Source organism: Mobula birostris, chromosome X (genome assembly GCF_030028105.1).
Source record: "Mobula birostris isolate sMobBir1 chromosome X, sMobBir1.hap1, whole genome shotgun sequence".
NCBI lineage: Eukaryota > Metazoa > Chordata > Chondrichthyes > Myliobatiformes > Myliobatidae > Mobula > Mobula birostris.
Genome location: NC_092402.1, coordinates 2,647,937 through 2,674,169, shown reverse-complemented (window position 1 = coordinate 2,674,169; position 26,233 = coordinate 2,647,937). Strand labels below are relative to the sequence as shown.

Sequence of the window (26,233 nt, the reverse complement as noted above, 5' to 3'; positions counted from 1 at the left end):
GTTTGAGTATCTCAGATCAGAAACTGCTGATCTCCTGGGACGTCCACACACAACAGTCTCTAGAGTTTACAGAGAGTGGTGCAAAAAACAAAAAAAAACATCTGGTGAGTGGCAGTTCTGTGGGTGAAAACATCTTGTTAATGAGAGAGGTCAGAGGAGAATGGCCAGACTGGTTCAAGCTGAAGGGAGTTGAGTATAGGAGCAAAGAGGTCCTTCTGCAGCTGTACAGGGCCCTGGTGAGACCACACCTGGAGTACTGTGTGCAGTTTTGGTCTCCAAATTTGAGGAAGGACATTCTTGCTATTGAGGGAGTGCAGCGTAGGTTCACTGGTTTAATTCCAGGGATGGCGGAAAGATTGAAAGATTGGAGCAACTGGGCTTGTATACACTGGAATTTAGAAGGATGAGAGGGGATATTATTGAAACATATAAGATTGTTAAGGGATTGGACACGCTGGAGGCAGGAAGCATGAAGCATGTTCCCACTGATGGGTGAGTCCAGAACCAGAGGCCACAGTTTAAGAATTAGGGGTAGGCCATTTAGAACGGAGTTGAGGAAAAATTTTTTCACCCAGAGAGTGGTGGATATATGGAATGCTCTGCACCAGAAGGCTGTGGGGGCCAAGTTTCTGGATACTTTCAAAAAAGAGATAGATAGCGGAATCAAAGGTTATGGGGATAAGGCAGGATCCGGATACTGATTGTGGATGGCGGTGCTGGCTCAAAGGGCCAAATGGCCTACTCCTGCACCTATTGTCTATTGATGGGAAGGTGACAGTAACTCAAATAACCACACATTGCAACAGTGCAGAGGAGCGTCTCTGAATGCACAGCATGTCGAACCTTGAAGTGAACGGGCGACAGCAGCAGAAGACCACAAACATACACTAAGTGGCCACTTTAGTTGGTACAGGAAGTACTGAATAACGTGGCCACTGAGTGTTTGATAGACATCAAAGCAGTTGCCCAGAAAAGGAATCTTCACCGTTAAGAAAGTTTGCGGTCAGGGTACTGAGTGTTCGGGTGAAGCGGGTTTGGATGGTGAGGTGCACGTCACAGCTACTCACAGTTTCTTTATTTCTGTTTGTGTGTTGTTTTTATTTTCTCCCGTTATAAATTACTCTGCCCACAGGGTCTGACAGCATCGTGGCTGAGTTTGCAGAGTTAAGTGGAGGGACAAGGAATGACGCAGGGAGTGTGCAGGATTTGGGCAGGTTGGGAGATTGGACATAGAAAGTACAACACAGGAACAGGCCATTCGGACCACAGTGTTGTGCTGGACCAGCTGAAAAGCAAATCAAAAACAGCTAAACACTAATCCCTCCTACCTACACCATGTCCATATCTCTCCATCTCTCTCACATCCATGTGCTTATGCAAACATCTCTTAAAAATCTCTAATGTATTTGCCTCTACCATTACACCAGGCAGCGGATTCCAGGCACCCACCACCGTGAGTAAAAACAACTTGCCCCTCTCATCCCCCTCTCACCTTCAGTGCACGCCCTCTGGTGTTAAACATTTCAACCCTGAGAAACAAATACTCCCTGTCCACTCTATCTATACCTCTCGTAATCTTGTAAACCTCTATCACATCTCCCCTCAGCTCCTACTGCTCCAGAGAAAAGAACCCAAGTTTGTCCAGCCTCTCGTGGGAACACACGCTCTCCAAACCAGGCTGCGTCCTGGTGAACCCCTTCTGCACCCTCTCCAAAGTCCCAGCATCCTTCCTATAGTGGGGTGACCAGAACTGTTTGCAATACTCCAGACGTGACCCAACGTGAGTTTTATAAAGTTGCAAATGCAAAAGAAATGGCTGATGGAATAAATTGTAGAGCCATGCACCTCGGTAGGAAGAATAGAAAGTGTAGACGAGTTTCTAAATGGGGAGAGGGTTCAGAAACCGGAGGTGCGAAAGGAGTTGGGAGTCCAGGAGCAGGGCTCCGTAACGGTTAGCTTGCGGGCTGATTTGGTAGTGATGGATGTGGGTTTGATGTCAACGTTGAAGAGAAGTTTGGATAGGTTCATGGATGGGAGAGGTGTGGAGGACTGTGCTCCGGGTGCAGGTCGATGGGAGTAGGCAGGTTAATAGGTCAGCATGGACTAGAAGGGCCAAAAGGACTGTTTCTGTGCGGAAGTGCTCGATGACTATGGCAGTTTGGTCATTATGCACCACGTCGTATGACATCATCACTACGTGTCGTCAGACCCGGGCGATCGTGGTCTCCCCATCGCCGTGATTGTTCTTGGCACATTTTTCTACAGAAGTGGTTTGCCATCGCGTTCTTCTGGGCAGTGACTTTACAAGATGGGTGACCTCCCCCCCAAGCCATGATCAATACTCTTCAGAATGTCTGCCTGGTGTCAGTGGTTACATAACCAGGACTTGTAATATCCACCAGCTGTTCGTACGGCTTCACATGACCCTGATCGGGGGCTGAGCAGGTGCTACACCTTGCCCAAGGGCGACCTGCAGGCTAGTGGGGGGAAGGAGCACCTCGCACCTCCTTTGGTAGAGACGTGCCTCCACCCCACCACCCGATGGTAGTATAGAAGGCAGTGCAAATTCAGAGCGAGCTTGGAGGGTGGGCTGCAGTTAGTCACATGGACATACAAGGTCGTGCCGACAACAGAGATCAGGAATCTGTGAGTTCTGAGGTACAGGGAGATGGGTTTCACTGCTGAATCATTCTGTGAGTTCTGAGGTACAGGGAGATGGTCGTTCTGTGAGTTCTGTGGTACAGAGAGATGAGTTTCACTGCTGAATCGTTCTGTGAGTTTTGAGGTACAGGAAAATGGTCGTTCTGTGAGTACTGAGGTACAGGGAGATGGGTTTTACTGCTGAATCATTCTGTGAGTACTGAGGTACAGGGAGATGGTCGTTTTGTGAGTGAGGAGGTACAGGGAGATGGTCGTTTTGTGAGTGAGGAGGTACAGGGAGATGGGTTTTACTGCTGAGTCGTTCTGTGAGTACTGAGGTACAGGGAGATGGTCGTTTTGTGAGTGAGGAGGTACATGGGTTTTACTGCTGAGTCGTTCTGTGAGTTCTGAGGTACAGGGAGATGGTCGTTTTGTGAGTGAGGAGGTACATGGGTTTTACTGCTGAGTCGTTCTGTGAGTACTGAGGTACAGGGAGATGGTCGTTTTGTGAGTGAGGAGGTACATGGGTTTTACTGCTGAGTCGTTCTGTGAGTACTGAGGTACAGGGAGATGGTCGTTTTGTGAGTGAGGAGGTACAGGGAGATGGGTTTTACTGCTGAGTCGTTCTGTGAGTACTGAGGTACAGGGAGATGGTCGTTTTGTGAGTGAGGAGGTACAGGGAGATGGGTTTTACTGCTGAGTCGTTCTGTGAGTACTGAGGTACAGGGAGATGGTCGTTTTGTGAGTGAGGAGGTACAGGGAGATGGGTTTTACTGCTGAGTCGTTCTGTGAGTTCTGAGGTACAGGGAGATGGTCGTTTTGTGAGTGAGGAGGTACAGGGAGATGGGTTTTACTGCTGAGTCGTTCTGTGAGTACTGAGGTACAGGGAGATGGTCGTTTTGTGAGTGAGGAGGTACAGGGAGATGGGTTTTACTGCTGAGTCGTTCTGTGAGTACTGAGGTACAGGGAGATGGTCGTTTTGTGAGTGAGGAGGTACATGGGTTTTACTGCTGAGTCGTTCTGTGAGTACTGAGGTACAGGGAGATGGTCGTTTTGTGAGTGAGGAGGTACAGGGAGATGGGTTTTACTGCTGAGTCGTTCTGTGAGTACTGAGGTACAGGGAGATGGTCGTTTTGTGAGTGAGGAGGTACAGGGAGATGGGTTTTACTGCTGAGTCGTTTTGTGAGTGAGGAGGTACAGGGAGATGGGTTTTACTGCTGAGTCGTTTTGTGAGTGAGGAGGTACAGGGAGATGGGTTTTACTGCTGAGTCGTTCTGTGAGTTCTGAGGTACAGGGAGATGGTCGTTTTGTGAGTGAGGAGGTACATGGGTTTTACTGCTGAGTCGTTCTGTGAGTACTGAGGTACAGGGAGATGGTCGTTTTGTGAGTGAGGAGGTACAGGGAGATGGGTTTTACTGCTGAGTCGTTCTGTGAGTTCTGAGGTACAGGGAGATGGTCGTTTTGTGAGTGAGGAGGTACATGGGTTTTACTGCTGAGTCGTTCTGTGAGTACTGAGGTACAGGGAGATGGTCGTTTTGTGAGTGAGGAGGTACAGGGAGATGGGTTTTACTGCTGAATCGTTCTGTGAGTACTGAGGTACAGGGAGATGGTCGTTTTGTGAGTGAGGAGGTACAGGGAGATGGGTTTTACTGCTGAGTCGTTCTGTGAGTTCTGAGGTACAGGGAGATGGTCGTTTTGTGAGTGAGGAGGTACAGGGAGATGGGTTTTACTGCTGAGTCGTTCTGTGAGTACTGAGGTACAGGGAGATGGTCGTTTTGTGAGTGAGGAGGTACAGGGAGATGGGTTTCACTGCTGAGTCGTTCTGTGAGTTCTGAGGTACAGGGAGATGGTCGTTTTGTGAGTGAGGAGGTACAGGGAGATGGGTTTTACTGCTGAGTCGTTCTGTGAGTACTGAGGTACAGGGAGATGGTCGTTTTGTGAGTGAGGAGGTACAGGGAGATGGGTTTTACTGCTGAGTCGTTCTGTGAGTACTGAGGTACAGGGAGATGGTCGTTTTGTGAGTGAGGAGGTACAGGGAGATGGGTTTTACTGCTGAGTCGTTCTGTGAGTACTGAGGTACAGGGAGATTGGCTTCACAGCTGCAGCAACTCACACAAAATACTCGACAGGTCCGGCAGCATCTCTGGAAAGGAATAAACGGTCGACGTTTTGGGCCAAGGGCCAAAGATGCTGCCTGACCTGTCGAGTTCCTCCAGCATTTTATGTGTGTTGCCTTGGACTTCCAGCATCTGCAGACTCTCTGGTGTTTTTTTGGTTCACCACTGCGGCGTCCATGTAGTCATACGAATAAATTCCCAGGCAAACAGCCGAGGGGTGCGAGAATCCTACTGTGCTGGGAGCCGGGGCTGATCGAATAGGGACTGGTGAAACTGCTAAGTACTGAACAGTCTGAGCAGGGGTGAACGATGGCTTGGAGCAGAGCAGATTGACAAGGGAAGGGCAAGTCGTGTGCTGTTCTGCGAGGTGGTGAAGATAGTGGCTGTTCCCGCAACCCGTCTCCACTGTTGCGTGGAAGTTGCCCGATGTCACTGTGACCCCCACGGGATACCCTGCAATCTGGTTCCCTCCCAAAGGCACAGTGGGTTAATCCTTCCCCCTTAAAGTCTGCCCCGGTTTGGGTGGATGTGAGCAGAATGCAGGAGACTTATGGGGGGGAGGAGGAGTCGGGTGTGATGGGCGAAGTAGCCTCTTCTGCTTTAAGGAAGTAAGGGGGTTGATGAGTTGAACTTTGTAGATGCAGTTCCTGGAAATCCGGGCAGCGTGTGATGAGATTACTGTTAAGTGGAAGGGGCAAGACTAGCATGACTGGGAACTACTACTACGTCGACTCAGGCCAAGGGGGCCGACGTCGGGCACGATGACGGACTCTCCACTTCTCCCTCTCCCTCATCAGTGTTTTCAGTTCATCTACATTAGCCGCGCCGCGGTCTTCTAGGAGCGTGTTGACCACAGTCTTGGGAGGGCGCCCAGGGTTCATCCTCCCGTGCTTGGGCTCCCATATGATGACTAGGCTGGCAGGTAGCTCGGGGTGGCGTAGACAGTGCAGTCTTCTCGCCTCGATTTTAGTGGTGAGCATCGGCAGGTCGTCATAGAGCTCGGCGTTTGTCGTGTGCTGTTACCAACTCACGTCAAGAGCCATCCGGAGCATTCGTGTATAGCAACCATCGCATGGTCTTGGTGAGTGTCCACGTCTCGCATCCGTACGTGAGAATGGACTCTGTGAAGATCCTCTTTTTAAGCCGGGAATCCGGCTGAGAAAGGGCCAGTGGAGAGACTGGTGGGAGAGGTCGCCTGGTCAGACGGGGAGGTGCAGAAAGAGTCTGGCTCATCTCCCCGCGGGTCAGTCCTGTCCCTGCTGCCTCGGACATCGGAAGTACAGGGCATGATTTCTGAATTTGCAGGCGACATCATGAACCCGATGAGGCGAGCGTGATCCCGTTCACGTTTCTCTGCGCTTCCTGCAGTGGAAGGAAGGTGGGGCACGGGGTGGTGAGGCTTCAGTGCCGAGAAACGTGAACCGTTTGGAGCACCAAGAGCTGGCGTGCTCTGGGGCGCAATTCTAAAAGCGACGCAAGAGCCCAGCGAGCTGGGATTCGGTGTTGTAGTTTGCCGTGGGTCAAAGAGCCAATGTTGGTCAAAAGTGGCAGAGTTGGTTTGGATCACAAACAAGACAAAATCTGCAGATGCTGGGAATCCGAGCAATGCACGCAAAAAAAAACGCCCGAGGAACTCAGCAGGCCAGGCAGCATCAATGGAAAAGAGTAGACGGTCGATGTTTCGGGCCGAGACCCTTTTTGTGAGAGAGGGTTGATTCGGAAGCTGCTTAGGAGATTATTTGGGATCCTGGGTCTCAGAAACAGAGTGCAGGAGCAGTATAAACAGCAAGAAACATCTGACTTGGCAGAGAGAGGGGCCTGGACTCTGCGATCTACTCCCGGGGGGACAAGTTGGAGCAGGTCTCAACCAGAGTAGCTGGAGAGCTAGAATAGATCTGATAGGCTGAATGGTCTCAGCTGGGATATAAGAATTTGCCACCTCAACAATACTTGGTCCTGTCAACACTCAGTGAGTTCCTGTTCTCGTTTATTGGCGTCTGACTGTACATAGATACAACCAAACGAAACAGACTACAGCACACCCACTAGACATCGCACACAGCACAGGAAACAAAATATTACCACAAATAAGGTAATGAGCTGTAATTCAAAATGCACAGGTAAACAGTAAACAGCTTGCCGTCCTGGTGACGAGACCCCAGTGGTGGTAAGGTATCCATTCGTCTCCCAACCTGAGGGAAGAAGCTGTTACCCTAGCCCTGATGCTCCTGTACCTCCTTCCTGACACCTGATTTCTGAATGGACACTGAACCCATAAATGCTACCTCACTTACTTAATTTAACTATTTTATATGTATATTGGGTGTGGACTTTCGATGATCCTATTGTGTTCCTGCCCACAAGAAAACGAATCTCGGCATTGTATATCGGATTATGGGAACACTCAGTCCTCTTTTATTGTCATTTAGAAATGCATGCATGCATTAAGAAATGGTATAATGTTCCTCCAGAGTGATATCACAGAAAAACAGGACAGACCAAAGACTAACACTGACAGAACCACATAATTATAACATACAGTTACAGCAGTGCAAAGCAATACCATAATTTGATAAAGAACAGACCATGGGCACGGTAAAAAAAAAGTCTCAAAGTCCCCGAGTCGATCGACTCCCAAGTCCCCGATAGCAGGCGGCAAAAGGAAGAAACTCCCTGCCGTAAACCTCCAGGCACCAACAACTGCCGATGCCTTGGAAGCAGCCGACCACAGCCGACACTGAGTCCGTCCGTCCGAAAACTTCGAGCCTCCGACCAGCCCCTCTGATACAGCCTCCCGAGTGCCTCCCAGCCTGCTGTGCGTCTTCGACCTCTCCCCGGCCGCCAAAACAAGCAAAGCCGAGGATTCGGGGCCTTCAGCTCCGGAGATTCCGGTTACCGCACAGTAGCAGCGGCAGCGAAGCAGGCATTTCAGAAGTTTCCCAGATGTTCCTCCTGTACTCTCACGTCCGTCTCCATCAAATCAGAGTTGTGCACGGTCCCCTACTTGACAGATTACAGATACCGTTCACCAGAGAGGCTGCGTGCGCTTCGTCGCACAGCCATCTTCTCCTCCTCCTCCACATGGTGACATCTGTGTAATTTGATAATAATTTAAGTTTGAACTTTTGAACTGAGATCTCAGCAGCTTCCCCTGGTCCCTGTTCCCCTCGCACGGCAGTGTAGGCAGGATGTAACCCCCGATAGAACAAGGGGCAGTGTGTGTGTGGACAAAGCTTAATGTGCAGAGCTGTGAGGCGATGCAGTCAAGGTGGTGCATTGAATATGGCCGACTAACCTCTTCTTAGCTCAGTCACTCCGATCAGTCAGAGTGACCCTCCATCTTGTGTGTATCTCAGACAAACGACACTTGCCGGTCAAGTAACCCCAGCCTCTCACCTCCTGAACTGTTTCACAAACACCACTCCGGCAAGCTCGGGCTTTTCTCTTTGGAGCGAAAGAGGGTGAGAGGTGACTTGATGGAGGTGTACGAGATGACAAGAGGCACAGATGGAGTGGAGAGCCAGGTACTTTTTCCCTGGGTGGAAATGGCTAATACGAGGGGGTACGATTTTAAAGTAACTGGAGAGGATGTCAGCAGGAAGTTTCTTACACAGATTGGACGTTAATTCTGTTCTGTGTTGTGCACTGTAGGGGTTGGAGATGCTGCCCAGCAGCTGAACCAGAGCGAGATGGCAGTGCTACTGAACCTTCTGCAGACCCAGAGCAACCTCAGCCTCACCCAGCTGGCACAGGCGCTCAACGTCGGCACCAATCCCGAGACCCAGCAGCAGTGGAACGTGCTGCTTCAGTCCCTGGTCGCCCTGGCCGAGGCCACCGGTCAGCAGCAGGACGCCGCGACCCAGCCTCCTCCACCTCCGCCAGCACCGTCCGCCGATCCGCCCGCGGCCGCGGCTCCCCTCCCGGCCGCTCCGGCGCCCGTGCCTCCGATCCAGCTCCTGGCCTCGGCGGGCAGCCAGCCGCCTCAGGGCCCGTCCCAGGCGGCCGACGCGCAGGCGGACACGCACGGCCTGCTGACCATCCTGCTGGGTCAGCTGATCAAATCTCAGGAAAGCACCGCCGTGCCCGAGGACAGTAACGGCCTCAAAGCCAGTGATGGGTCACAGCAGCCGCAGGCAGGCACCGGCACCCCGGACACCACCGGTAAGTCCCACCGCCCCCCTCCCCACTGCAGCCCCCCACAATCATAGACCATAAGACACGAGCCAGCCCATCGGGTCTGATTTCTTATCCTTCTCAACCCCACTCCCCTGTCTTCTCCCCGCAGCCTCTGACACCCTGACTAATCAAGAACCTATCAGCCTCCACTTTAAATACACCTAATGACCTGGCCCCCACAGCCGTCCGCAATGAATTCCACGAGTTCACCACCCTCTGGCTAAAGAATTTCCACCTCATCTCTGTTCCGAAGGACAACCCTTTTGCCCTCTGGACTTAGACTTGCCCACACTTGAAAACATTCTCCCCACGTCCACTCTGACTAGGCCGTTCAACAGGTTTTATCACTGACACGCCATGAAAATTGTTGTTTGCCGCCACGGTACAGTGCAATACATTAAAAACTAATGTAAATGACAATCATTATAGAAACCATAGAAAAACTACAGCACAGAAACAGGCCTTTTGGCCCTTCTTGGCTGTGCCGAACCATTTTCTGCCTAGTCCCACTGACCTGCACACGGACCATATCCCTCCATACACCTCCCATCCATGTATCTATCCAATTTATTCTTAAATGTTAAAAAAGAACCCGCATTTACCACCTTGTCTGGCAGCTCATTCCATACTCCCACCACTCTCTGTGTGAAGAAGCCCCCCCTAATGTTCCCTTTAAACTCCCCCCCCACCCTTAACCCATGTCTTCTGTTTTTTTTCTCCCCTTGCCTCAGTGGAAAAAGCCTGCTTGCATTCATTCTATATACACCCATCATAATTTTATATACCTCTATCAAATCTCCCCTCATTCTTCTACGCTCCAGGGAATAAAGTCCTAACCTATTCAACCTTTCTCTGTAACTGAGTTTCTCAAGTCCCGGCAACATCCTTGTAAACCTTCTCTGCATTCTTTCAACCTTATTTATATGCTTCCTGTAATTTGGTGACCAAAACTGAACACAATACTCCAGATTCGGCCTCACCAATGCCTTATACAACCTCATCATAACATTCCAGCTCTTATATTCAATACTTTGATTAATAAAGGCCAATGTACCAAAAGCTCTCTTTACGACCCTATCGACCTGTGACGACACTTTTAGGGAATTCTGTATCTGTATTCCCAGATTCCTCTGTTCCACTGCACTCCTCAGTGCCTTACCATTAACCCTGTATGTTCTGCATTGGTTTGTCCTTCCAACGTGCAATACCTCACACTTGTCAGTATTAAACTCCATCTGCCATTTTTCAGCCCATTTTTCCAGCTGGTCCAAGTCCCACTGCAGGCTCTGAAAACCTTCTTCACTGTCTACTACACCTCCAATCTTTGTATCATCAGCAAATTTGCTGATCCAATTTACCACATTATCATCCAGATCATTGATATAGATGACAAATAACAATGGACCCAGCACTGATCCCTGTGGCACACCACTAGACACAGGCCTCCACTCTGAGAAGCAATTCTCTACCACCACCCTCTGGCTTCTTCCATCGAGCCAATGTCTAATCCAATTTACCACCTCTCCATGTATACCTAGCGACTGAATTTTCCTAACTAACCTCCCGTGCGGGACCTTGTCAAAGGCCTTACTGAAGTCCATGTAGACAATATCCACTGCCTTCTCTTCATCCACTTTCCTGGTAACCTCCTCAAAAAACTCCAACAGATTGGTCAAACATGACCTACCACGCACAAAGCCATGTTGACTCTCCCTAATAAGCCCCTGTCTATCCAAATGCTTGTAGATTCTGTCTCTTAGTACTCCCTCCAATAACTTACCTACTACCGATGTTAAACTTACCGGCCTATAATTTCCCGGATTACTTTTCGATCCTTTTTTAAACAACGGAACAACATGAGCCATTCTCCAATCCTGCGGCACCTCACCTGTAGACAGCGACATTTTAAATATTTCTGCCAGGACCCCCGCAATCTCAACACTAGTCTCCTTCAAGGTCCGAGGGAACACCCTGTCAGGTCCCGGGGATTTATCCACTTTAATTTTCCTCAAGACAGCAAACACCTCCTCCTTTTCAATCTGTACAGTTTCCATGATCTCACTACTTGTTTCCCTTAATTCCATAGACTTCATGCCAGTTTCCTTAGTAAATACAGACGCAAAAAACCTATTTAAGATCTCCCGCATTTCCTTTGGTTCCGCACATAGCCGACCACTCTGATCTTCAAGAGGACCAATTTTATCCCTTACAATCCTTTTGCTCTTAATATACCTGTAAAAGCTCTTTGGATTATCCTTCACCTTGACTGCCAAGGCAACCTCATGTCTTCTTTTAGCCCTCCTGATTTCTTTCTTAAGTACTTTCTTGCACTTCTTATACTCCTCAAGCACCTTATTTACTCCCTGTTTCCTATACATGTCCTACAACTCCCTCTTCTTTATCAGAGTTGCAATATCCCTTGAGAAGGTTCCTTATTCCTATTCACTTTGCCTTTAATCCTGACAGGAACATACAAACTCTGCACTCTCAAAGTTTCTCCTTTGAAGGCTTCCCACCTACCGATCACATCTTTGCCAGAGAACAACCTGTCCCAATCCACGCTTTTTAGATCTTTTCTCATTTCTTCAAAATTGGCCTTCTTCCAGTTCAGAACCTCAACCCTAGGACCAGATCTATCCTTGTCCATGATCAAGTTGAAACTAATGGTGTTATGATCACTGGAACCAAAGTGCTCCCCTACACAGACTTCTGTCACTTGTCCTAACTCGTTTCCTAACAGGAGATCCAATATTGCATCTCCTCTAGTTGGTCCCTCTATTTTCTTGATTTAGAAAACTTTCCTGAACACGTTTTACAAACTCTAAACCATCTAGACCCCTAACAGTATGGGAGTCCCAATCAATGTATCGAGTCAATAAGTAGTGTCTTCAGGCTGTGAGACTAATGGATACCCTGCCACCACCAAGGTCTTGTTGCTAGGACAGAGAGCTGTTTACTGTTTACCTGCGCTGTGCTCTATGTCAATGATAATTTGTTAATTTATTTGTGGTAATACTTTGCTTTATGTGTTGTGTGGGCACGCATGGTCCGAAGGAACATTGTTTTGTTTGGTTGTATATAACCATTTAACAACTACAGCACGGAAACAGGCCATCTCGGCCCTCCTAGTCCGTGCCGAACTCTTACTCACACCTCGCCCCACCGACCTGCACTCAACCCATAACCCTCCATTCCTTTCCTGTCCATATATCTATCCAGTTTAACTTTAAACGACAACATCGAACCTGCCTCAACCACTTCTGCTGGAAGCTCGTTCCACACAGCCACCACTCTCTGAGTAAAGAAGTTCCCCCTCATGTAACCCCTAAACTTTTGCCCTTTAACTCTCAACTCATGTCCTCTTGTTTGAATCTCCCCCGCTCTCAATGGAAAAAGCCTATCCACGTCAACTCTATCAATCCCCCTCATGATTTTAAACATCTCTATCAGGTTCCCCCTCAACCTTCTACGTTCCAAAGAATATGTGTACAGTCAGATGACAATCAGCTTTAATTTTTACTGTGCAATAGTCTTATGCACATATATATAGTTAAGACTTTTGCACAGTCCTGTAGTAATGTTATGTATTGCACTGTACTGCTTCCGCAAAAAAACACACAAATTTCATGACATGTGATTAATGATAAACCTGATTCTGATCTGGGTCTCTATTGTGGACTGAGAATGGGAAGGGGGCAGGGAGAGGGGAATCATGGTTGGGAAAAGGGGAGGGAGCAGGAAGCACCAGAGAGACATTCTGTAGGGATCAGTAAACCAATTGTTTGGGATCAAATGACCTTGCTTGGTGTCTCGGAGCTGGGTGCGTCTGCATCGCACCACCTCTCCCGCCTGTGGCTTTCCTCCTTTGCCACACTCCTCCCATGATGCTCCACCCTCGCCATTCCTGACTTTTGGCTCAGTTCAGATGACAGTACACCTGAACTTCGGAGACCAAAGCAGTGAGGTCCCGTTCACAAGTTCACGGGCACAGTGACAATGCACGGCTTGCTCGATGGGCACTGCACCCTTCTGACAGTACCTCGCTGCTGTGTGCCTCGTCTCCAAAGCCCCGGGTGGCTGCTGGGCCTTCATTAACCTTGCCCCGAGCTTCCGGTCAGCACAGGATTGTGGAATCGTACAGCACAGACACAGACCCACCCGGGTCACCTCGTCCCTCCCGACCAGGATATAAGATTATGAGAAGTAGGCAGTATCCCTTTTCCCAGGGTTGAAATATCTAATACCAGGGGGCATGTATTTAAGGCGAGAGGGGGTATAGGTTCAAAGGAGGTATGAGGCGCCTGTTTTTTTTTACTCAGAGAGTGGTGGGTGACTCGGGTGGTGGTGGAGGCCGATACATTAGGGACTTTTAAGAGACCTTTAGATAGGCACATAGATAAAGGAAAATGGAAGGATATGGACACTGTGTAGGCAGAGAGAATGACTTTAGTTGGCCATTTGATAACGAGTTAGTTCTGTACAATGGGCTGTGGGCTGCACTGTTCTACACACCATCTTCTACATCTAGCTACACCAGGGGTGTCCAACCTTCTCTTGTGCTACGGACCAATACCATTCAGCAAGGGGTTGGTGGGCTCCTGGTCGCCTGTGAGCCTCCTCCCCACAAGGCCCACGTTTACCATCTCCTGCCTTCCCTTTCCAGTGTCTTTTAAACATTGTAATCACCCACTGGCATCTCGTCCCATATCTCCCGCCTGCCCAACCACCCACCCTTGCTGTGAGGAGCCTACCCCTCACGTTGTTAACTTCCTCCCCCTCTCGCTGCAAGACTCTCTTATCCTGGGAAGAGTCCTGAGTACCTGCCCTGTCTAGACGCCACGTCATTCTGCAAACCTCCAACAGCTCCACCATCCTCCCGCCAGCCCCCTCCTTCCCGCTGAGAGCAAACACACCCAAGCCAGCCTCTTCAATATAACGACAATTCTCCATTCCAGGCAGCATCTGTACCCTCTCTTGCTATTTGATCCATCCTGTGGCGTGCTAGCTAGAACTGGTTACAGGTACGGCTGAACAAACGCTGTACCGATGTCTCAGCCTGTGAAGGCAGCCACCCCACACACCACCTTCATGGGCCTATGGAAGATCCCTGGACCTCACAGTCACAGGGTCCCTGCCAATTCCGCCTTGTCGTTCGGGCTTGTCCAGGCTTACCTCCCGGTTTCTGAGTTAGCTGGTGGCAAACACAGTGACCGAGTCCTGAGGCCGATGCAGAAGGTAAACGCAGAGCCTGCTTGTCTCTCTGCCCTTCGCGGTTACCTGCTGCTCCCGCCTGCCTTCTCTCTCAAACGCCCACTCAACATGTTCCTCAGTTCCAAGCAACGTTTCCTCTTAATTTTTCTTCACAGCTGCGCGGACCAACCATTGCTCTGAGTGGGAAACTTTTACACGGCCTGAAAACTGTGCGGCACTTTAAATGTGTTTTTTCTAATATGCATACTATAAATATTTAGAATGCAAATGAGAGCTCACGTAATTTTATTTATAAATTGAAGGGTATAAAGAAATACAGTACGCAAAAAATCTTTCACGTTTCGTAAACCTTTTCTTGTCTCGTCTGCCTTTATTCTAGCTGTGTGGCACCAAAGGCTACGTGCGCGGGAGAGTTTCTGTCACCGCGCGGCCGTGCAGCGCAGGAGGGGCAATACTTGTGACTGAAGTCTCCTCCTCACTTTCACCCTTTCAATGCCAAACACAACCCAGCACAGAAATCTCCCTCCCTCTACCCCCAACACTCAGTCACACTCAGATCTGTCCCTGAAAACCTCTCCCCTCTCGTCCCTGTCTCTCCCCTCTCGTCCCTGTCTCTCCCCTCTCGTCCCTGTCTCTCCCCTCTCGACCCTTCCCTCCCCGCCCGTCCCTGTCCCTCCCCGCCCGTCCCTGTCCCTCCCCGCCCGTCCCCCGTCCCTCCCTGCCCGTACCCCGTCTCTCAGACATTTCACAGCAACAGCAGTGACCAGGGCATATCACAACAAGCTACAATAACCAGGGCATTTCACAGCAACTCCACAGTATCGTCATCATCGTCATCAGGTGCCATGCCCAGTTTGAGCTCTGACTGCCATGGCCCACACACTCCTGTTTCGGGTCAAGTGGATCAATTCACTGGTATTCATTTCCAGTTCTCTGGCTGCTGTCTTCATCATCATTTGTCTTTGCCTTCCTCTTGCTTTCTTCCCCTCAATCTTTCCCATAATTACTGTGCATTCTAACTCCTCTTTCCTAATCACATGTCCAATGAAGTCACGTTGCCTTTTCATGATCTCATACATTATTTCTCTTTTTGTGCTTGCTCTGTTCATGACAGCCTCGTTAGATATTCGTTTCGTCCCTGATACTCTTTGCATCCTCCTCAAAAACCACATCTCTGCTGCTTCAATTCGTTTCATCGTGTTACTAGATATTGTCCAACATTCTGAGCCATATAACATAACTGGATAAACGTAACATTTCAGTACTGTGAGGCAGGTTGTCATGCCTAGTTTAGTATTGGTCAGTATACTCTTCATTCTCCTAAAGGTGTCTTTTGCCATCCCTATTCTTCTTTTGATGTCCAAGTCGCACCTGCCATCTGATGTCACCCAGCTTCCTAAGTAGCAAAAGTTCTGTACTTGTTATATGTCTTCCCCGTTTATTCTCAGCCTGCAGATAGGATTCTCCTTCTTTTTGGATATCACCATACATTCTGTCTTTTTGCAATTGATAGATAGACCCATTTCTGCACTTTCTTCAAGAACTATATCAATTAAGTTTTGTAGTTCCTTCGTACGAAGGAATTTACTTCCTTCGTACTTGCAATTAACACAGTGTCGTCCGCATATCTGAAGTTATTGATACTTTCACTGCCATCTTATAACAGTAAGTTATTTGAAATATTACAGGAAACTCTAGATCTAGATTCGAAAGACCTCCGCCTAATCAGAAATCTGTACTGGGAACCAACTGCCGCTGTAAGAATAGATGGAGAAGTGAGTCAGTTTACGAAAATCAAGAGAGGCGTTAGACAAGGGTCTGTTTTCTCCCCTGATTTATTTAATGTGCACAGTGAAACAATATTACAAAAAATAAGAGGCACCTTGGGAATCAAAGTTGGCGGTGAAAACATCAATAATTTCAGATATGTGGATGACACTGTGTTAACTCCACAGTAAACGGCATTTCACAACAACACCACAGTAACCAGGGAATTTCTCAGCCACTCCACAGTAACCAGGGCAATTTCACATCAACTCCACAGTAACCAGGGCATTTCACAACACCGCCACAGTAACCAGGGCATTTCACATCAACTCCACAGTAACCAGGGCATTTCTCAGCAACTCCACAGTAACCTGGGCTTTTCACAACACCACCACAGTAACCAGGGCATTTCACATCAACTCCACAGTAACCAGGGCATTTCACATCAACTCCACAGTAACCAGGGCTTTTCACATCAACTCCACAGTAACCAGGGCTTTTCACAACTCCACAGTAACCAGGGCATTTCTCAGCAACTCCACAGTAACCAGGGCATTTCTCAGCAACTCCACAGTAAGCAGGGCAATTTCACAGCAACTCCACAGTAACCAGGGCTTTTCACATCAACTCCACAGTAACCAGGGCTTTTCACAACACCACAGTAACCAGGGCATTTCTCAGCAACTCCACAGTAACCAGGGCATTTCTCAGCAACTCCACAGTAACCAGGGCTTTTCACATCAACTCCACAGTAACCAGGGCATTTCTCAGCAACTCCACAGTAACCAGGGCATTTCTCAGCAACTCCACAGTAACCAGGGCGTTTCTCAGCAACTCCACAGTAAGCAGGGCAATTTCACAGCAACTCCACAGTAACCAGGGCAATTTCACAGCAACTCCACAGTAACCAGGGCTTTTCACAGCAACTCCACAGTAACCAGGGCTTTTCACAACTCCACAGTAACCAGGGCATTTCTCAGCAACTCCACAGTAACCAGGGCATTTCTCAGCAACTCCACAGTAAGCAGGGCAATTTCACAGCAACTCCACAGTAACCAGGGCTTTTCACATCAACTCCACAGTAACCAGGGCTTTTCACAACACCACAGTAACCAGGGCATTTCTCAGCAACTCCACAGTAACCAGGGCATTTCTCAGCAACTCCACAGTAACCAGGGCGTTTCACATCAACTCCACAGTAACCAGGGCTTTTCACAACACCACAGTAACCAGGGCATTTCTCAGCAACTCCACAGTAACCAGGGCATTTCTCAGCAACTCCACAGTAACCAGGGCGTTTCACAACACCACAGTAACCAGGGCATTTCTCAGCAACTCCACAGTAACCAGGGCATTTCTCAGCAACTCCACAGTAACCAGGGCGTTTCACATCAACTCCACAGTAACCAGGGCTTTTCACAACACCACAGTAACCAGGGCATTTCTCAGCAACTCCACAGTAACCAGGGCATTTCTCAGCAACTCCACAGTAACCAGGGCGTTTCACATCAACACCACAGTAACCAGGGCTTTTCACAGCAACTCCATAGTAACCAGGGCTTTTCACAACTCCACAGTAACCAGGGCATTTCACATCAACTCCACAGTAACCAGGGCATTTCACAACACCACCACAGTAAGCAGGGCAATTTCTCAGCAACTCCACAGTAACCAGGGCATTTCACAACACCACCACTGTAAGCAGGGCAATTTCTCAGCAACTCCACAGTAACCAGGGCTTTTCACAACACCACAGTAACCAGGGCATTTCACATCAACTCCACAGTAACCAGGGCAATTTCACTGCAACTCCACAGTAACCAGGGTGTTTCACAGCAACTCCACAGTAACCAGGGCGTTTCTCAGCAACTCCACAGTAACCAGGGCATTTTACACCAACTCCACAGTAACCAGGGCTTTTCACATCAACTCCACAGTAACCAGGGCTTTTCACATCAACTCCACAGTAACCAGGGCATTTCTCAGCAACTCCACAGTAACCAGGGCATTTCTCAGCAACTCCACAGTAACCAGGGCATTTCACACCACCACAGTAAGCAGGGCAATTTCACAGCAACTCCACAGTAAGCAAGGCAATTTCTCAGCAACTGCACAGTAACCAGGGCTTTTCACAGCAACTCCACAGTAACCAGGGCAATTTCTCAGCAACTCCACAGTAACCAGGGCTTTTCACAACACCACAGTAACCAGGGCATTTCTCAGCAACTCCACAGTAACCAGGACATTTCACATCAACTCCACAGTAACCAGGGCATTTCTCAGGAACTCCACAGTAAGCAGGGCAATTTCACAGCAACACCACATTAACCAGGGTATCTCACAGCAACTCCACAGTAACTAGGGCATTTCACATCAACTCCACAGTAACCAGGGCATTTCACAACACCACCACAGTAAGCAGGGCAATTTCACAGCAACTCCACAGTAACCAGGGCATTTCACAACACCACCACTGTAAGCAGGGCAATTTCTCAGCAACTCCACAGTAAGCAGGGCTTTTCACAACACCACAGTAACCAGGGCAATTTCTCAGCAACTCCACAGTAACCAGGGCGTTTCTCAGCAACTCCACAGTAACCAGGGCTTTTCACAACAACTCCACAGTAACCAGGGCATTTCACAACACCACCACAGTAACCAGGGCAATTTCACGTCAACTCCACAGTAAACAGGGCATTTCACATCAACTCCAGAGTAACCAGGGCATTTCACAACACCACCACAGTAAGCAGGGCAATTTCTCAGCAACTCCACAGTAACCAGGGCGTTTCTCAGCAACTCCACAGTAACCAGGGCAATTTCTCAGCAACTCCACAGTAACCAGGGCAATTCTCAGCAACTCCACAGTAACCAGGGCATTTCACATCAACTCCACAGTAACCAGGGCAATTTCACAGCAACTCCACAGTAGCCAGGGCATTTCTCAGCAACTCCACAGTAACTAGGGCGTTTCACAGCAACTCCACAGTAACCAGGGCATTTCACAACACCACCACAGTAAGCAGGGCAATTTCTCAGCAACTCCACAGTAACCAGGGCATTTCACAACACCACCACTGTAAGCAGGGCAATTTCTCAGCAACTCCACAGTAACCAGGGCTTTTCACAACACCACAGTAACCAGGGCATTTCACATCAACTCCACAGTAACCAGGGCAATTTCACTGCAACTCCACAGTAACCAGGTTGTCTCACAGCAACTCCACAGTAACCAGGGCGTTTCTCAGCAACTCCACAGTAACCAGGGCATTTTACACCAACTCCACAGTAACCAGGGCTTTTCACATCAACTCCACAGTAACCAGGGCTTTTCACATCAACTCCACAGTAACCAGGGCATTTCTCAGCAACTCCACAGTAACCAGGGCATTTCTCAGCAACTCCACAGTAACCAGGGCATTTCACACCACCACAGTAACCAGGGCAATTTCACCAGCAACTCCACAGTAAGCAAGGCAATTTCTCAGCAACTGCACAGTAACCAGGGCTTTTCACAGCAACTCCACAGTAACCAGGGCAATTTCACAGCAACAACACATTAACCAGGGTATCTCACAGCAACTCCACAGTAACTAGGGCATTTCACATCAACTCCACAGTAACCAGGGCATTTCAGAACACCACCACAGTAAGCAGGGCAATTTCACAGCAACTCCACAGTAACCAGGGCATTTCACAACACCACCACTGTAAGCAGGGCAATTTCTCAGCAACTCCACAGTAAGCAGGGCTTTTCACAACACCACAGTAACCAGGGCAATTTCTCAGCAACTCCACAGTAACCAGGGCGTTTCTCAGCAACTCCACAGTAACCAGGGCGTTTCACAGCAACTCCGCAGTAACCAGGGCTTTTCACAGCAACTCCACAGTAACCAGGGCTTTTCACAACAACTCCACAGTAACCAGGGCATTTCACAACACCACCACAGTAACCAGGGCAATTTCACGTCAACTCCACAGTAAACAGGGCATTTCACATCAACTCCAGAGTAACCAGGGCATTTCACAACACCACCACAGTAAGCAGGGCAATTTCTCAGCAACTCCACAGTAACTAGGGCATTTCTCAGCAACTCCACAGTAACTAGGGCATTTCACATCAACTCCACAGTAACCAGGGCAATTTCACAGCAACGCCACAGTAACCAGGGCATTTCTCAGCAACTCCACAGTAACCAGGGCGTTTCACAGCAACTCCACAGTAACCAGGCCATTTCTCAGCAACTCCACAGTAACCAGGGCGTTTCACATCAACTCCACAGTAAGCAGGGCATTTCACATCAACTCCACAGTAACCAGGGCATTTCACTGCAACTCCACAGTAACCAGGGCGTTTCTCAGCAACTCCACAGTAACCAGGGCATTTTACAGCAACTCCACAGTAACCAGGGCGTTTCTCAGCCACTCCACAGTAAGCAGGGCTTTTCACAACAACTCCACAGTAACCAGAGCTTTTCACATCAACTCCACAGTAACCAGGGCGATTTCTCAGCAACTCCACAGTAACCAGGGCATTTCACAACACCACCACAGTAACCAGGGCATTTCACAGCAACTCCACAGTAACCAGGCCATTTCTCAGCAACTCCACAGTAACCAGGGCATTTCACATCTACTCCACAGCAACCAGGGCATTTTACAGCAACTCCACAGTAACCAGGGCATTTTACAGCAACTCCACAGTAAACAGGGCATTTCACAGCAACTCCACAGTAACCAGGCCATTTCTCAGCAACTCCACAGTAACCAGGGTATTTCACAACAACACCACAGTAACCAGGGCAATTTCTCAGCAACTCCACAGTAACCAGGGCTTTTCACAGCAACTCCACCGTAACCAGGGCTTTTCACAACACCACCACAGTAAGCAAGGCAATTTCACATCAACTCCACAGTAACCAGGGCATTTCTCAGCCACTCCACAGTAAGCAGGGCAATTTCACAGCAACTCCACAGTAACCAGGGCTTTTCACATCAACTCCAGAGTAACCAGGGCTTTTCACATCAACTCCAGAGTAACTAGGGCATTTCACAACACCACAGTAAGCAGGGCATTTCACAACAACACCACAGTAACCAGGGCATTTCTCAGCCACTCCACAGTAACCAGGGCTTTTCACAGCAACTCCACAGTAACCAGGGCTTTCACAACACCACAGTAACCAGGGCAATTTCTCAGCAACTCCACAGTAACCAGGGCTTTTCACATCAACTCCAGAGTAACTAGGGCATTTCACAACACCACAGTAAGCAGGGCATTTCACAACAACACCACAGTAACCAGGGCATTTCTCAGCCACTCCACAGTAACCAGGGCGTTTCACAGCAACTCCACAGTAACTAGGGCATTTCGCAGCAACTCCACAGTAACCAGGGCTTTTCACATCAACTCCAGAGTAACTCGGGCATTTCACAACACCACAGTAAGCAGGGCTTTTCACAGCATCTCCACAGTAACCAGGGCTTTTCACAACACCACAGTAACCAGGACATTTCACAGCAACTCCACAGTAACCAGGGCGTTTCACATCAACTCCATAGTAACTAGGGCATTTCTCAGCAACTCCACAGTAAGCAGGGCAATTTCTCAGTAACTCCACAGTAACCAGGGCATTTCACAACACCACAGTAACCAGGGCATTTCACATCAACTCCACAGTAACCAGGGCAATTTCACAGCCACTCCACAGTAACCAGGGCATTTCACATCAACTCCACAGTAACCAGGGCAATTTCACAGCCACTCCACAGTAACCAGGGCAATTTCACAGCAACTCCACAGTAACCAGGGCTTTTCACAGCAACTCCACAGTAACCAGGGCGTTTCACAGCAACTCCACAGTAACCAGGGCTTTTAACAACAACTCCACAGTAACCAGGGCGTTTCACAGCAACTCCACAGTAACCAGGGCATTTCACATCAACTCCACAGTAACCAGGGCAATTTCTCAGCAGCTCCACAGTAAGCAGGGCATTTCACATCAACTCCACAGTAACCAGGGCATTTCTCAACAACTCCACAGTAACCAGGGCTTTTCACAACAACTCCACAGTAACCAGGGCTTTTCACAACAACTCCACAGTAACCAGGGCATTTCTCAGCCACTCCACAGTAAGCAGGGCAATTTCACAGCAACTCCACAGTAACCATGGCTTTTCACAACACCACAGTAACCAGGGCATTTCACATCAACTCCACAGTAACCAGGGCAATTTCTCCGCAACTCCACAGTAACCAGGGCTTTTCACAGCAACTCCACAGTAACCAGGGCGTTTCTCAGCAACTCCACAGTAACCATGGCTTTTCACAACACCACAGTAACCAGGGCATTTCACATCAACTCCACAGTAACCAGGGCAATTTCTCAGCAGCTCCACAGTAACCAGGGCGTTTCACAACACCACAGTAACCAGAGCATTTCACATCAACTCCACAGTAACCAGGGCATTTCTCAGCAGCTCCACAGTAAGCAGGGCTTTTCACAACACCACAGTAACCAGGGCAATTTCGCATCAACTCCACAGTAACCAGGGCATTTCTCAGCAGCTCCACAGTAACCAGGGCGTTTCACATCAACTCCACTGTAACCAAGGCGTTTCACAACAACTCCACAGTAACCAGGGCATTTCTCAGCAACTCCACAGTAACCAGGGCTTTTCACAACTCCACTGTAACCGGGGCATTTCTCAGCAGCTCCACAGTAACCAGGGCGTTTCACAACACCACAGTAACCAGGGCATTTCACATCAACTCCACAGTAACCAGGGCATTTCTCAGCAGCTCCACAGTAACCAGGGCTTTTCACAACACCACAGTAACCAGGGCATTTCACAACACCACCACAGTAAGCAGGGCATTTCACAACAACTCCACAGTAACCAGGGCATTTCTCAGCACCTCCACATTAACCAGGGTATTTCACAGCAGCTCCACAGTAACCAGGGCTTTTCACAACACCACCACAGTAAGCAAGGCAATTTCTCAGCAACTCCACAGTAACCAGGGCTTTTCACAACACCACAGTAACCAGGGCTTTTCACATCAACTCCACAGTAACCAGGGCATTTCTCAGCCACTCCACAGTAACCAGGGCATTTCTCAGCAACTCCACAGTAACCAGGGCATTTCACATCAACTCCACAGTAACCAGGGCTTTTCACATCAACTCCACAGTAACCAGGGCGTTTCACAGCAACTCCACAGTAACCAGGGCGTTTCACAACAACTCCACAGTAACCAGGGCTTTTCACTGCAGCCACACAATAACCAGAACTTTCTACTTTCTGTCCAGATGATGCTGCTGCCTCTAAGTTGGATGTCCAGCCGCCTGCTCCCTCACTCAATCCAACGCGGATTCTCCCCCCGGACCAGCGCCCGCCGGAGCCTCCTGGACCCCCACCCTCCCTGGGCGACACGGACTGCCGAGTGAATGTGGGAGTGAGCCCCCCCGCAGAGGATCCGAACGCCGGCGTGAAGGCCGCGCTGTTGCAGCTGCTCAGCCAGGAGGAGCTGCTGCACGCCGACCGGCCGAGCGACTACGCCGGCCCCCACCTGGCGAACAGCTACGGCGCCGACTGCTTCGGCAACAACGTCGGCAGCGGCGAGCGGAGAGACACTGAAAGGACCGGCCACGGCTTACTGGAGAGCAAGCCTGCCCTGTGTGCCAGCTTGCCCCAACCGCTGGGGCAGCCCAGGACGCTCTCCGGCTCCAACAACGAGTTTGCAGAGTCCGGTACGTACCGGGACCTGGGTATCATGCAGTTTACGGCAGACCAGGACCACCGGTTTAACTTTACCCGGGTCACCCTGCCGGTCCTGGTCACCAGGGCAGAGGGTAACAAATGCACAACCACGCCGGCCGATGTAAAACCTTCGAACTACAGCTACAGCACCATGCCGGCCAGTGCCGTGGCCAGCAGCCCCCTGCCAGGGCTCGGCTGGAGTCTGGCGTCGTCGCGGGGCTCAGGGTACGGCAGGGCACAGACCCGGCTCCCCGCCAGAGGGGGCAGGGGCAGAGGCGTCCCCTACTAGCCTCCGGCTCACCGGGAATGCTTTCTAACCATCATGTCCTTGGAGATAGAGAGCCCACTGTGATCACTTTTGAAGGGGTCTCACTGCCCCACATCATTCCTGACGAGGCAGGGACTGACCACTGGAGGTTCCCTGAGCAGTGTCCGAACTGCTGCCCTCTCTCGGAGGGTGAAGATTCCCTTGTAAAGTTACAGTGTTGGGAAGACTCCCCCCTCTCTCCCCCCCCCCCCCCCCAAACAACCTGTATAATCAATTCAAAATATGTTTATGTCTCTGGAGACAATTAGACAATACGGTGAACTGATGTGAAATCCAGTCACGCCCAACTGTAAGAGCACAGATGGGAAGTCTGTGCCGGGGGGCGTGGGCTGTGGTGAAACCCAGAGAGGCTGCATTGGAAAGATGATTCGCGAGCCAGCTGTCAGAGAAACAACACTGGAATTTGCCTGGCAGCCGGGCTAGAGAAAGATATTCTGTTTATTATAAAGGCTTGAGATACTGGACCATTTTCTCCTCCTCATTTCTGTGTGCCCCGCCTCTCTTTATGTTCTGTTCTTTTCCAAGTTATGGCAGATCTGCAATTAAACCTGAACAATGCTCTCACCCGGCCTAAGCTGTGACTTCCTTTGCCTGTGGGCAGATTTAAATAGAGATCCCCATATCACTGTGTCAGCCAGTGCTGTCTGTTCCCCCAACACTACCTCGTCCCTGTTCCCCACCTCTCCAATGGCCCCGTCTCCTCAACCCGTCACCGACCCCCGCTCCCCACCTCTCCCTCCCCAAAGACCGCATCTCCTTACCCCATCGGTCCCCTGCTCCCACCTCTCCCTCCCCAATGACCCCATTTCATCATCCCATCGGCCCCCTGCTCCCCACTTTCTTTCCCATTGTCCCCATCTCAACCCAACGGCCAATTGCTGCTCCCCAATGACCCCATCTCATCATCCCATCGGCCCCCTGCACCCCACCTCTCCCTCCCCAGTGGAATTATCTCCTCATTCCTTCGGCCCCCTGCTCCCACCTCTCCCTCCCCAATGGACCCATCTCCTCATCCCTTCGGCCCCCTGCTCCCACCTCTCCCTCCCCAATGGACCCATCTCCTCATCCCTTCGGCCCCCTGCTCCCTCCCATTGGCTCCCCAGCTCTCCAGTCTCCCATTGGCCAATCCCTTCTCCCCAGTGGCCCACCTCTCTCCCCAATGGCCTCGTCTCCTTGTCCCATTGCCTCCCTGCTCCCCACCTCTCTCCCATTTGGCCTCGTCACCTCATCCCTTTGGCCCTCTAGTTCCATTTCCTCATCCAATTGCCCCCTGTTCCCTACCTCTCTCCCTATGGTCATTTCTCGCTGCCCCCGCCTCTCTCCCCATTGGCCAATTCCCGCTTCCCCCACCTCTCTCCCCACTGGCCAATTGCTGCTCCCCACTTCTCTCCCCAGTGTCCGTCTTCTCATCCGACTCCCCATTGGCCAATTGCTGCTCCCCACCTCTCTCCCCATTGGCCAAGTTGTGCTCCCTACCTCTCTTCCCATTGGCCAATTGCTGCTCCCCCACCTCTCTCCCCATTGGCCAATTGCTGCTCCCCAGTGGCCCTGTCTCCTCATCCGACTCCTCATTGGCCTCTGGCTCTGCAGTCCTCTCCCCTCTGGCCTCACTGCTCCCCTCCCTTTTCCCATTGGCCCCTCCTGGTGTCCCATCACAGCCCCCCCCCCCCCCGTCCCGTCCCTCCGACCTCTCGCTTCATTCTCTGCAGAGTTGCCACACAAGAGTTTGTTCAGCTCTTCCTGCTCTCAGGCTTGGTGGCTTTGTGTGGTTTGACCTCCGCGAGTTCCCCGGTGGGAGCTGTTGCACGGGTGGGGACCCGTGGACCATGCAGGCATCCTGGATCGGACACACTCAGAGCATCGAAACTGCTCTGAATGCCACGGGCTCCACAGTAAGGCCTGGTTCAATTGCTTTAGTAACAAATTCTTGTTCTGAGGATAAGGTTTCTGAATTTTTTTCAGCTTTTAGTAAATTTTACTTTAATAAAAAAAATTAATAAAAGCAGCTGTGGGTGTTTGTGTTGAAGTCCTGATGTTTGTGTGTTCTGACTCAGCACCCTCTCAAGACTGTGGGACCCTGGGCTGGGCACCCGAGCTCTGGTGCAGGAGTAGGCCTCATCAACTGGACATTTGTAGACAACAGGTGCAGGAGTAGGCCATTCAGCCCTTCGAGCCAGCACCACCATTCACTGTGATCATGGCTGATCATCCACAATCAGTATCCAGTTCC

The 26,233-nt window shown here is 50.1% G+C and overlaps 1 protein-coding gene across 1 annotated transcript in view; it reads left to right on the top strand.

Annotated features, from left to right (window-relative positions):
• LOC140191387 (cyclin-dependent kinase 12-like) overlaps positions 1–24,567 on the top strand; it is a 113,397-nt gene extending 88,830 nt beyond the window's left edge. Inside the window, 2 exon segments of the mRNA XM_072248765.1 lie at positions 8,409–8,918; positions 23,225–24,567. Of these exon segments, the coding sequence (XP_072104866.1) occupies positions 8,409–8,918; positions 23,225–23,964 (1,250 nt within the window). The 3' untranslated portion in view covers positions 23,965–24,567.
• Positions 24,568–26,233: the final 1,666 nt, after the last annotated feature.